This window comes from Numenius arquata, chromosome 23 (assembly GCF_964106895.1).
Source record: "Numenius arquata chromosome 23, bNumArq3.hap1.1, whole genome shotgun sequence".
NCBI lineage: Eukaryota > Metazoa > Chordata > Aves > Charadriiformes > Scolopacidae > Numenius > Numenius arquata.
This window is the reverse complement of record NC_133598.1, coordinates 7,759,562-7,772,240: the sequence shown is the minus strand read 5'-3', so window position 1 is coordinate 7,772,240 and position 12,679 is coordinate 7,759,562. Positions and strand designations below refer to the sequence as shown.

The following is a 12,679-nucleotide window of genomic DNA, read 5'->3' as shown; positions in this document are numbered from 1 at the left end:
ACACGGCTCTGATAGTCCTGCTGGACCAGTGTCCTGCCTGCGCCCAGCTCAGTGCCAGCCCATGCTCCACTCCATGGCCCCGCTCCCTCCAGCCTCCCCTCTGGCACTGCAGAGGCAGCCCCTGCAGGGCAGGAGCCACAAACAACCTTGGCGTGAGCTGGGGTCTCCCACATGTGCTGGGTGTCCTTGGCCAGGCCTGACTCCCCTCGGCTGGGTGCTCCCAGGCTTATTCCCCATCCCCATGTGATAGAGGCTGAGCAGAGCTGCTATTTCTGTCCCCAGCACGCAGATGCAGCCACAGAGTAAGAGATGCAGGACAGACTCTGGAGTGGGGTCGCATCTGCCTCTTCGCCTTCCTCCCCTGGGGCTGGGCTTGTGCTCTGCATCACTCTCGGTATCGGGAGCGGCACGTGGTCAAACCACAGGTTGCAGAGCAGAGGCTGGGGAAAGGTCCCGCTGCACGATGCAGGAGCAGGTGAGGGGCTGCGGGGTGAGGGGTTCACTGGGGGCTGAACAGGGACCCCCCTCACTAACGCTTCTTGTTGCTTTCAAGTGCTTCTTGTGAGCTGTGTGGGTTTGGGCTGAAAGGCAAAGCCCCAGGGAACACTGGGCAGTGCTCGGTGCTCCAGATCCCCGGGTCCCGGAGAAGGGAAGGGGCTAGGGGAGCTGCGGGGGAGTCAACCTGCCCTGGCACTGCGTTCAGATCCCACCTGCAGCCCAAGAGCAGGGGGGGGATCAGGCCCCGCTGCCTGGGATTGCTGATGTGAGCCAGGAACAGCAAAACTGCTCTCATGAGGCTGCTCTGAGTCAGAGCCATGCCGGATCCTGACCCCCATGGCAGGAGGGTCTCGGGTGGCTGGTGTCAGGCTGCAGCACTGTCCCTCCATCCCGGAGCAGGACTGAGAGGCCAGGAACTGGGAGCACCAGGCACAGCTGCCTGCAACCTGTGCGAGGCAGGGAGATGCCCCAGGACCTCCCTGGCTGGGAGCAGGACTGGGCACTGAGGGGCTGTGCCAGCACTGGGGTCCCCAGGGTGCTGCATGGGGTGGGTGCTTTGGGCAGGTCCAGGGGTGAACACAGAGACCTGCCCAAAGCACCCACAGGGCAACCAGGGCCGTGGGGTGGGTGCTGAGCCCCAGGGGACATCAGGAGCAGCTCCCCCACGGTGGGTGCACGGTTAGTTCATGGGACGTGGTGCTGTGCTGGGGATGCTGCGGCTGGGGTCACGTCTCCCCACCAGCTCTGCACCGCAGGCAGCTGCTCGGGAAGCGCGTGGTCGCTCTCGCAATGACTGAGCGTGGTGAACCTCCTGCTGCCTGGGGCTGGGTGTGAGATGGAAACCGCCCCGAGTGGGAGGACGGGGGCTGCGGCACGCCCGGGCTCCCCGCAGCGGGGCTGGGTGGAGGGGGGCTGCACGGGGTGCGGTGTGCTGCACACTGCGGCTGCGCTGCTGCCTCTGAGCACCCTTCGCTCAGCCTCCCTCTGTGCAGGCGACCACCAGCCCCGCTGCAACGGAGCCGACTGCCACCACCGACTTCTACGAGTATTCGGAGGAGGGCGTGCTGCCCGAGCTCTGTGAGAAGCAGGCGGTGCAGGGCTTTGCCCGCACCTACCAGCCAGCCGTCTACCTGCTGCTCTCGCTGCTGGGCACGGTGGGGAACGGGCTGGTGCTGCTCACACATACCCGCTACCGCCGGGCTCACAGCGTCACCGACGTCTGCCTCCTGCACCTCGCCCTGTCTGACCTCCTGCTGCTCCTGACACTGCCCTTCGCTGTCACCGACACGCTGCAGGGCTGGTCCCCGGGCACGGCTGCCTGCAAGGTGCTGCAGGGCCTCTACGCCCTCAACTTCTACAGCGGCTTCCTCTTCCTCACCTGCATCAGTGTGGACCGCTACGTGGCCATCGTGCGGGTGCCAGCTGCCTGCCGCCTGCGCCCGCGGGCTCGCCGCCACGGCTGGCTGACGGCGGGGCTGGCGTGGCTGCTGGCCACACTGCTGGCGCTGCCCCAGTTTGTCTATGGCCAAGCGGAGCAGCACCAGGACCTCCGGCTCTGCCGCGTCGTCTTCCCCCGGGCGGTGTCGCGGGTGGCCCGGGGGACCACCAACCTGGTACAGGTCGTGCTGGGCTTTGCGGTGCCATTCCTGGTGATGGCGAGCTGCTACACAGCCGTGGCTCGGACGCTGCTGGCGACCCGGGGTGCCCAGCCCCACCGGGCACTGCGGGTGCTGCTGGCCCTCGTGCTGGTGTTCGTGGCCCTGCAGCTGCCCCACAGCCTGATGGTGCTGCTGGATGCGGCCGAGCTGCTGGCCAGCTGGGAGGTGAGCTGTGCCCAGAGCCGCCGCAAGGACCTGGCGCTGCTGGTCACCGGCGGGCTGGCCTACCTGCGCTGCTGCCTCAACCCCCTGCTCTACGCCTTCCTGGGCCAGCGCTTCCGCCGGGAGCTGTGGCTGTTGGCCAGTGATGTCGGCTGCGTGGGGCCCCTCGACCCACGCTGCCCCAGCTGCCCCAGTCCCCGCCGGCGGACATCGCTCTCCACCTGCCAGGACGTGGTGTAGGGTCGCGGTGCCCACGGCCGGGGCAGGGACTGGCACCCCAGGGCTCGGCCCCTCCGCGGCTCCCTGAGAGAGCCGCCTTTGTGCACGGACCTGCCCCGGGCCCCGGCAGAGCGGCCTGGCAGGGGCAGCACCGGACAGCCCGCAGGGTGCCTGCACACATGTGGGCAGAGGGAAGAGCAGCCCCGCAGCACCCGCATGTCCTGCAAGCGCCTCTGCTGCTCAGCGATCCGCCGGGCCGGGGCAGGGGACACGCAATGTCACACGTGTTCCAGGGGACCCTTCAATGTCACGCTTATTCCGTGGGGGCATGCAATGTCGCGTGCGCTCCAGGGGACTGTGCAGTGTCACGCGTGCTCTGGGGGTACGGTGCAATGTCACGCGTGCTGCGGGGGCTGTGCGGCGCCGGCGAGCTGGGGCCAGGGGACACACACAGCAGGGCCCGGGCTGCGGCTGGGTCCCACCCTCACAATAAACCCCGGTGAAGTCCCCATGGGCGAGTGCCGTCTCCGTGCGGGCCGGGGCTACGCCGGGAGGGGACGGGGCGGTGATGCCGGGGGGGGGGGGTGCGGGTCCGGGGAGCGGGGAGGCGGCCCCGCGTCCGTCCAGCCCCACCGGCGCTGGCCGGGGGATGCCTGCAGGCGGCAGCAGAACCTCGCGCTTCCTGCCTGTCCCCTGCCTGTCCCCACTGTCCCCTGGCTGGGCTCCCCCGGACACGGGGCGGGCGCGCAGCCGGGGCTCCAGCAGCCGGGGCTCCAGCAGCCGGGGACGGGGGGAGCAGGCCGGGGAGCGGGGGCCCCGCGGGAGCGTGCGGACGGAGGGACCAGCACCGGCTCCGCGGCGGCTCTGGGAAGGGCGGGGGCATGTCCGGGCTCGGCATCCCCGAGCCCCGCCGTGCCCCTGCCCGGCCCGGGCGGTCGGAGGGGGCAGGAACGGGAGTCGCCCCCCAGGACAGCCCAGCCACCTGCCGAAGCGGAGCCGATGCCACCGCGCCCGCGGGCAGGGCGCCAAGGGGGCTGGGAGCCCCCGGGCTGGCGACAGCAGAGACACTCCCCCCCCCCCCCGGAAAAACCTGTCCTGGGTCCGCTTGGAAACCCCCTACCGAGGCGGGGGGCAGAGGGACTTTCCTCTCCCCTCCGCACTTCCCCATGAGTTCCTCTGCCCCGGCACATCCCGGCCCAGCGGCTCCCGCCTCCCACCGGGACAGGGTGCCGCAGCTGGGGCTGGCACGGCCCCGACGCCCTTGCCCCCCCGGGGCTCGCACCACCCCGAGCGGCACAGGGGACGGGCCAACGCCGAGCGCACCGGGCCCGGCTGAAGAAGCGCTCCGGAGTGCCGGGACCGGGCCTGGCCCGGCAGCAGCTGCCCCCGCTCCCTCCCCACCCCGCGGCCTCGGGGGGCCCCGCTCCCTCCTCCGCCGGCCCCACGGCAGCGCCGGGGTTGGCCCAGAGCCCCACAGCCGTGCCACCGTGTCCCCGCATCGCCCGGCCCCACGCTGGCTCCGCTCCCCCTCCTCGGCTGGCGGGCTCTGCCCCGGTGCCCCGCCGGCCCCGCACCGCGGCTCAGCCCCCGGTGCAACCCGGCGCTGGCTGCGGGGGCGGAGAGCTGGCAGCCGGCGCTTCCTGCGTGCGCGTCCCGGCACGGCGGCTCCCGGGGACGGGGCTGACCCCACGGCTGGAGCGGAGCCAGAGCCGCGGCCGATGTGCTTAACCCTTTCCGGGACCCCGGGAGCGGGGCCCTGCTGCCGGGCTGCGCTGCGGCACCGGGCGGGACCCGCCGCCAGCCTCTCGGCCAGCCCCTCCGGTGGGAAGGTCCGGGCGGGCGGCGGCACAGCTCCGGTGCCGCCTTGCCGGGACGGGCTGGGGCAGCGCACGGCGCCGGTGCCGCGGGGCAGCGCAACGCCGCGGCCAGTGACACTGCGCTCCGCCGGGCGCGGGGCCCGTGCCCGGTGCCGGTGCCCAGGCCGGGTGCCGCCGGTGCCCCGCGCTGACGGTGGCTCCGGGAGCGCCGTCCCGGCGGTGCGACTCCCCCCCCCCCCCCCCCGCAGCTCCCCGCGCTCGGCGCGCGCCCCGCCCGGCGGATGACGCAAGCCGAGGCCCCGCCGCCCCGGGCGCGCTGGCTCCGCCCCGGGCCGCGCGCGGCGATTGGCGGGGACCGGTGACGCGCCCGGGCCGGCCCGCCCGGGGCGGCGGCGGCGGCGGCGGGGCCGGTCCCGGCGGCGGTGGCGGCCGGTGCGCGGCGCGCCGGTCCCGTCCCGTTCCGGTGCCGTCCCGTCCGGTGCCGGCGGGGCGATGCCGTTCCCGGGCGGGCTGTGGTGGCTGCTGTGCTGCCGGCAGGGCTTCACGCTGCTGCGACGGGACTACGGCGAAGCGGACCGGGAGGCGGACGGCGAGGCCGAGGAGGAGGAGGCGTCCTTCGAGCTCCGCGCCCAGGGAGACCAGGTAGGGCCGGCACCGGAACGGGACGGGCACCGGAGCCGCGGCTGGGCTCGGCGCGGCGGGACCGGCGGTGCACGGCTCCTCCCGCCCGGGGCGCACGGCTCTGCCCGGCTCTGCCCGGCTCGGCGGCGCTGCCCCGGCCCGTCCCGGTCCCCGCCGCCCTGGCGAGCGCGGCCGCCGCCTGCCCGGGCACGTCCCCGCCGGTCCCGCCGCCCGGGCTGCCCTTGGCGCGTCCCCGCCGCTGGCGGGGGGGGGTCCCGGCGGGGCGCGGAGGGGGCCGGCCCGTGGGTGCGGGGGAGCCGCTGCCCCGCTGCAGCCTCCGGGCGGGCGCTGGGGGTCCCGGAGCTCGCAGGGCAGAGCCGAGGGGTGCGGGGGCCGCTGCCGGCCGGATCCCTGTGCGGGGTCCTTGCAGGGGCCGCTGCGGCGGGACCCGGGCGCCCGGCGGGTGCTGTGGGGCGGCCGAAGCCGCGGCGCCGGCGGGGCCGGTGCTGCCCTGCCCGTGCCGGCTCCTCGGGGCAGGAACCGTGTGGCTGGCACTGCCGGGTCCCGCACCGGGGCCGCTGCCGGCGTCAGGTTGGACGGGGTGCGGAGGGTCCCCGCGGGACGGGTTCCTCGGGACCTGCCGGAGGAGGCCGGGGCCGTTCCCGGCCCGCAGCGCCCCGGGAGCACGTGCCGGGCGCGGGGAGCAGGCCTGGATCTCCCCGCTCCGGTTGCTTCCTCCCTTTGGGGAAACGGAGCGGCGGAAACCGGCGCTTCCTCCGGCCGGGCTGCGTGGGGGACGGCTGATAGCACGGGGCGGCGGGGGGGAACCCCGGCTCCCGGGGGTTCCTCCTGCCCGTCCCAGCTGCTTCCTGCACCCGGAGCCATGGGGCCCTGTTCCCACCCGGAGGGGACGTGGGGGTTGGTGACAGCTCGGTTCCGCTTGCTGCCGCCCCTCTCCCCTGCCCACCTCTGAGTCTGCAGCACGGCCCTGCTGCTGTTGGGCTGCCCTGGCTGCGCAGGGCTGGGGGCATCCCTGAGCCCCCCCCGCTGGCCATCCCATGTGGGTCCCCTTCCCCAGCGGTGCCAGCCCCATGGGACAGCAGGCAGTGGGGACAGTGGCAGGGCTGGAGCTGGGCCCCCTGAGCACCGGTGGCAATGCCAAGAGCACAGCAATGTCAGGAGCTGTCTTTGGGCTTCCCGTGTCCCATGGGCCACGCTGGCTCCGGAGGTCTGGGCTGGCGTGGGCGGCTGTGACGCCAGCTCCCCAGGGAGCCCTTTGCTGTGGCCGGGGGGTCCTTGGAAACCCGCAGCATTGGCCGCCCCTTCCTGGGAGCGTGGGAGCAGCTGCCCCAGCGCTGCCACCGCAGCTCCTCTCCTGTTTATTTATATCCCTGAGAAGGAGCTGGCCACCACTGCCTCCTCCTCCTCCTGTGGGCCGTGGCTGAGGAGCTGGGCACTTACTCCATGCCCGCAGCCGTGCAGGAGCGCGCAGGGCCCTCCCTGGCAGTGGGACAGTGGGACAGTCACTGGAGGAGCTGGCCTCGTGCACAGTGCCAGTGCTGCGCGGCAGGTGCCTTAATGCCACGGGTCAGGGGTGCCCGGCCCTGCCCCACGGCACAGCCGTACCTGCAGCAGCTCCCCCCTCCCCGCCCCCCCCCCCCCTTCCTGCCACTATTTTTAGCAGCCGTCTCTTTTTCTTGGCGTTTCATGGCGTGCTCTGGCCTGTCACGCCTCCGGCCACCCCGTTGGGCTGCAGCTGGCAGAAGCGCCCATGCATCTCCCGGGGCAGCATCCACTGGCGCTGCCACGTCCCTGCACCCTGCCCGACCCGGTGCCTGCCCGTGCCTGGGCCCTGCCTCGTGTCCCAGCACGTGTTCCGGGGGCATCACGTGAGCAGCACCGTCCACGTCAAGTTGTGCTGCAGGAGGAGGAACCGGCCCCCGTCCCGCTGCTGGGCCAGGGACTTCCCTGTGCCGCGTCCCACCGCCGCAGGCAGGAAGTCAGCAGCCCCATTACAATGGGACTTTGTGCCGTAAGCGTATTACTCAGCACTGACCTTGTGCAATTCTGCACGGTATTCAGCCTGATGGGTCAGCTGAGGACGCACGGCCAACATGCCCGGTGGCTGCCCCCGAGCCCCCCAGAGTGCCCCAGCTGCAGCACGGGGGGTCCTGCCATGGCCGTGGGGGCACAGGAGCTTCCTGCCCCGTGGCAGCAGGATGCGAGTCTGTCCCTCTGGGCCCAGAGCTGGGCTGACAAGGAGGCGAGCAGTCGTTGGGGGGACATCCAGGGGTGTCAGGCGGTGTCCGTGGGGCTGAGACTTCTCCTTCCTCCCCAGGGGTCCCTGGAGGTGAGCCTGAGCCAGCCCACCCGCAGCAGCAGTGGCTCTGAGCGGTGAGTGACCCCCCTGCCTCTGTCCTGTCGGGCATGCCATTGCGTTCCTCGTGTGGTGCTGTGGGAGCTGGGGGGCCTGGCATGCCATGGGGGGACGCTCTGGTGCCAGCGTGTGCCATACCATCCTGCCCACGGGGCCAGCACGGTGCTGTGCCTATCCATTGGCTAGAGCAGGCGACGGCAGCGCCGGGACTCCCACGCTCTGTCCCAATCCCTGGTGCATCCTCGGGCACGTCTCCATCCCTCTGCCATGCCGGATGCTTGGCTGCCGCAGGCTCAGCCGATGGGGCCGTGTGTGGCTCCTCCTGTGCCAGGAGGCTCTGCCGGGCCCTGTCCACCGGTGGAGGCCGTGCCCCGGGGCAGTGTGTGCCCAGGGAGATGGGGTGCCGCGGCACAGGGGCCTGCTCGCTCCCCGTCCTCCCAGTGCTGACGCTGCTGCCAACATTCCTTCCTGGTTGTTCATTTTCCGAATTCCTTGGCAGGGCCGTGACTGCAAACAGCTTATTTTTAGCCAGGGTCATCTGCACCCGATGGCTCTGCCGCGTTCCCACCGTGGGGCTGTGGGGTGCCCGGAGACCCTGGGGACCCAGCTCACCCCAGCCCCTGGGCCGTCTCCCCGCCTGGGGGCCGTGGGAGGCACCCGTGGGCACCCAGGCTCAGCCCCGTGTTGTCCCCAGGTCCCTGCTTGTCGCAGAGGAGATGCGCAGCCTCATCGTGGAGAAGGGCCCAGGGCCAGTGGAGGATGACCCTGACGCTCTCGTGAAAGGTGGGCACAGGGGTCTCTGCCTCCGGAGTAGCCAGGGCTGGCAGGATCATGCCCTGACTGTGGCTGGATCCCATCCCGGAGGGTCAGGGGGCACCGGCTGGGCTGGCGGGGAGCGGGCAGACCCTGTCCCGAGCCAAAGAGCCGCTGGGGTGGATGGTGTCAGCGGCGGGGGCTGATGTTTCCCCTTCCAGGCTGGCTGCAGCGGGAGGTGCGGGGTGGCATGAAGACCCCCTGGATCCGGCCTCGGAAGTACTGGTTCGTGCTGACACCCGACTCCCTGGACTACTACAGCAGCAACGAGAAGGGGGCCCGGCGGCTGGGCTCCCTCGTGCTCACCAGCCTCTGCTCTGTCCTCTGGCCGGACAAGCAGACCTACAAGGAGACGGGTAGGGTGTCTGCGCCCCTCGGTTGGGCTGCACCTTGTGCCCTGTGTCACCCTCCCAGCCCCAGGAGGTCTCTGTCACCCTGAGAAGGGGCTGTGTCGAATCCTGGGGCACCAAGTGGCCCAGCTTGGGTGGGTGTCCTTGGGGTGAGGGCGCTGGGGGGCAGTGGGTGAGGTGTCTGTCCCTCACAGGCTACTGGAATGTGACGGTGTTTGGCAGAAAGCATTGCTACCGCCTGTACACGGAGCACCTGAACGAGGCCGTGCACTGGGTGTGTGCTGTGCAGAAGGTCATCGACAGCAAAGTGCCCGTCCAGACGCCCACCCAGCTGCTCATGCGCGACGTCGAGGTGAGCCCGTGGCATGGGGGTCCCGTGCCTGTAGCTGTCGGCAGGGCCGGGATGGATGGTCAGGGCCCCACATGCCATGGGGCAGCAGTGGGTGCCCGTGCTGGGCACTGGGCCGGGCAGCCCATCTGCAGCTCCTGCCATGGCTTCGCCCTCCCAGGAGCACTGCAGCAGCCCTGAGGTCCTGGAGCAGATCTACCGCTGCAACCCCATCCTGCGCTACACCAGCAGCCCCCTCTACGCACCCCTCCTGCCCTTCCCCTACGGCAGCCTGGACCAAAGTGGTGAGGGGTGGGCGGGGGTCCTGCGCCAGGGCAGGCGGGAGCGATGGCAGGGCTGGGCTGGGCTCGGTTCAGCGCCTGGCTGGCAGGGGGAGCCTGGGGAAGCCCACGGGGCTGTTAACCCCCATCCTGTCCTGCAGCCCCCAGTCCCCGCAGCTACACCACGCTGCGCGATGAGGCCGTGAAGCTCTTCAACTCGCTGCAGCAGTTGGAGTCGGAGCGGGACCCGGTGCCGCTGATGCAGGGCATCCTGCAGACCTGCCTGGACCTGCCACCACTGGTGGACGAGATCTACTGCCAGCTGGTGAAGCAGACCACGGAGCCGGCGGCGCCGGGCGGGCAGGGCGACCTGCACTACTGGCAGCTGCTCACCTGCATGAGCTGCACCTTCCTGCCCTCCCCGCCTGTCCTGCGCTTCCTGCGCTTCCACCTGGACAGGCAAGTGCCGGCGGAGCCACCAGGCGCAGGGGCCCCAACTGGGTCGGCGTCGCCGTGACCCCCCCCCGGCTCTGGCATCTCCTGCAGGACAGAGAGCCGGTTCCCTGCCTCGGAAATGGCCAAGTACGCCTGCTTCATCCGTGAGGCGCTGGGGAAGACAAAGGGGCGGGAGTGCGTGCCCTCCCTGGAGGAGATCCTGGTGCTGATGCGGCGGCAGGAGATGATCTGCACCGTGCACTGCCCGGGTGCACCCGCCTGCAGCGTGGCTATCAGCTCCCACACCACGGCCGAGGAGGTGAGGGGCCACCTCCATGCCGGGCGGGGGGCTCAGGACATTGTGGCACATGGGACTGGGAGGATGGGGTGCTATGAAGGGGGGGGGGGCTCCTGTGGGTCTCTCCCAGCTCAGCCGCGGTGGAGAGGGGACAGGGGCTGCCTGCCTTTGCCCGCCATGACCTGTCTGTATCCCTTTGCAGCCCTGAGCGCCGCGGCCAGGGGTGTGCAGTCACCGTCGGTTGCCTTTGTCTCGCCCCAGGTGGCCCGGGAGCTGGTGTCACGCCTGGGGCTGTCCCAGAGCCCCAACCTCTTTGCACTCTACGAGCAGTCCCGGCGGCGGGAGCAGCCTGTGGCCAGTGCCACGCTGCTGGCCGACGTCCTCACCAGGTTTGAAAAGTAAATGTCCCACTCTGCTGCCTACGGGGGAGAGGGGCCGGGGGGCCAGGGGCGGGAGGGGACGGTGGGGGGACTGATGGGGCTGGTCCCTTCTGCCACAGCCTGGCCGGGGAGGAGCGGGAGCAGGACCCGCCGAGTCGGCTCTGCTTCAAACACTACGGCTTCCTGGACACGGACAACGTCCCGCGCGACAGCCTGGAGTTCGCCCTCCTCTTCGAGCAGGTGAGAGCCGTGGTGGGTGTCATGGTGGCTGTGCCACGGTGGCCAAGCTGTGCCGGCTCACCCTGCCCTCCCACAGGCGCACGAGATGGTGCTGCGGGGCTACGTGCCCACATCGGAGGAGACGCTGCAGACGCTGGCTGCCCTGCGCCTGCAGAGCCTCAACAGCGACTTCTCCACCCACGCGCCCTTCCCGCGCCTGGAGGAGCTCTTCCCGCCCCACGTTCTGCACGCCCGCCTGCCGCCCCCCCGCCGACGGACCCCCACCAAGTGCCGGGGGGCCCGGCTGCGCGCAGGGCTGCTGGCCGGTGGGCTCTGGGGGCAAGCGCTGGCCAAGCAGCGAGCGAAGCGGGACCAGCGCCTGCGGGGCCGGCTGCGGGAGGAGGGGGCCAGCACCATGGCTGCCATCGTGGAGAAGTGGAAGCTGCTGCAGGGCATGGGCCGGCCCGAGGCCATGGCCGCCTACGTGGCGCTGGTGCGGGAGTGGCCCGGCTTCGGCTCCACGCTCTTTGACGTCGACCTGCGCGCGGTGAGGCCCCGGCGGGGTGGGGGTGGTGGGCAGCCCCTGTGGCGGGCAGCCCTGACGCCCCTCTCCCCACAGAGCCCGGTGGGGGCCGGTCCCCAGCGGCTGTGGCTGGGCATCGGGGCCAAGGCCGTCTCGCTCTACAAGCCGGGGGAGCCCGAGCCCTTGGACAGCTTCTGCTATGGCCGCATCTCCTCCTTCGGCGCCTCCGACAGCAGCACCTTCCGCCTCTCCGTGGAGGACCGGGACCTGCTCTTCGAGACCTCCCAGGTACGGGGCTGCCATCCCTCCTTCCCTCCTCCCCCCACCCCATCTTTCCTTCCCCCTGGGGGCTGCTGGGCCCCCCGGGCTGACCAGTTGTGTCCCCTCTGTCCTGCAGGTGGACGAGATCGCCCAGCTCCTCAACACGTACCTCGTCTCTGCGGCTGCCCGCCGGCCACCCCAGCCCCTGGAGCTGGCCACCAGCCCCCCAGCCCCAGACCCCACCGCCCCGCCCCAGGGGCTCTGCCCCATGGCAGGGCCCTGGCAGCTCCGGCCGCCCGTGGGCTCCTTCCACAGTTAGCCTGGTGGCCACCCAGCGTGGTCCTGATGGCCGACGTGGGGAGGGTGGCCCGGTAGCAAAGGGCAGGTCTGTGCTGGTCCCCAGCCGCTCCCCGGAGCCGGGGACAGGGGCTTGTGCTCCCCGCGCCGCCGTTGCCTTTCTGGTTATTTCCTTAATTTATTTTGAGACGCCCGTGCCCTCCACGTCTCCCAGCACTTTCCCTGGAGGGCAGGGGGGCTGCCGTGCTGTGGCCCCCCCCGCGCTGCCCCCAGGCTGTCCCTGTCCCCTGCACCCCGGTGCCTTCACCGCCAGCACTCGTGCTGCCTGGCAGCTCTGCCGGCGCCCCAGCTCCTGCCGCCCCGGGGGGCTTTGCCCAGGGCAGGGGGTGCCGGGCAGCGTTGCTGTGCCATCGTCTGTCTGTCCGTCCGCTGAGCCCGCCCCTCCTGGAAAGCTGCGGGCGGCTTTTGGCCGAGCTGCCGCAGGGGCCAGCGGGCTCCTCCTGGCCGAGCGGCCGGGCCCTGCCGCGTTGCGGTGGCCCCGTGGCGGGGCTGGTGGTGCGGGGTGGCCGGCAGGGGGGTGGCTGGTACGGCTGGGGCTCGGCCCCTCAGTGTTGCCTCTGTAAAGTTTGCCGGTTCTGTCTTGGGCGGGGGGGGTGGGGGTGGTGTTTGTTTGTTTTTCTAAATAAATGCACAAAGGAACGGCTGGGCCTCCCGTCCCGGGCCGGGGCCGCGGTGGGAGGCAGGGACGCTCTGCTCCCGGGGGCGGCGGGGCCGGGGCCAGGCGGCGGGAGGAGCGGCACAGCGTGTCCTTGGGGACGGGGACCGCCGTCCCTCCAGCCAGCGCCGCACCCGGGCCGCTCGCTGCGCCCTTTGGCATTTCACCAACAGCCCGGGCCACGCTCCGGCTCCGCTGTGGCTCCCCGGCACCCCCTGGCACTGGCCGCCCCGGCGGGGGGAACTGCCCCGGCCACGGTGCCGGTGCCAGGGAGGGCGTGGGACCCGGCACTGCCATGGGGGGGGGTGTATTTTTAACTGCCACTCTGCGCCACAGGGGCAGAGGAAAAGGCTAATTCTCACCTTGGGCTGCCGGGGCTTGGGCCGGTGCCAGCGCTGCCCCACACCATCCCTCGCTGCCCCACACC

General features: G+C 71.7%; 2 protein-coding genes across 2 annotated transcripts; both read left to right on the top strand.

The window, feature by feature from the left end:
• The first annotated feature begins 463 nt into the window (after nt 1-463).
• CCR10 (C-C motif chemokine receptor 10) lies at nt 464-2,558 on the top strand. The gene is made up of 2 exons (XM_074162804.1): nt 464-475; nt 1,491-2,558. Exons 1-2 carry the CDS (start codon nt 464-466, stop codon nt 2,556-2,558), a joined length of 1,080 nt encoding a protein of 359 aa, XP_074018905.1.
• Nucleotides 2,559-4,846: 2,288 nt separating this feature from the next.
• On the top strand, nt 4,847-12,228 carry PLEKHH3 (pleckstrin homology, MyTH4 and FERM domain containing H3). Its single transcript, XM_074162800.1, has 13 exons — nt 4,847-4,996; nt 7,314-7,369; nt 8,047-8,135; nt 8,327-8,521; nt 8,710-8,867; nt 9,025-9,148; nt 9,286-9,583; nt 9,671-9,878; nt 10,119-10,255; nt 10,357-10,477; nt 10,554-11,003; nt 11,076-11,267; nt 11,377-12,228. The coding sequence occupies exons 1-13, from the start codon at nt 4,847-4,849 to the stop codon at nt 11,557-11,559; spliced, it is 2,361 nt and encodes a 786-aa protein (XP_074018901.1). The 3' UTR covers nt 11,560-12,228.
• The last annotated feature ends 451 nt before the right edge of the window (nt 12,229-12,679 follow it).

Excerpts from the sequence above, each read along its gene's own strand:
- PLEKHH3 (XM_074162800.1), top strand. The coding sequence starts at position 4,847 with ATGCCGTTCCCGGGCGGGCTGTGGTGGCTGCTGTGCTGCCGGCAGGGC. Across the intron at positions 4,997-7,313 it reads TCCGCGCCCAGGGAGACCAG|GGGTCCCTGGAGGTGAGCCT; the intron begins GTAGGGCCGGCA and ends CTTCCTCCCCAG. Across the intron at positions 9,584-9,670 it reads CTGCGCTTCCACCTGGACAG|GACAGAGAGCCGGTTCCCTG; the intron begins GCAAGTGCCGGC and ends CATCTCCTGCAG.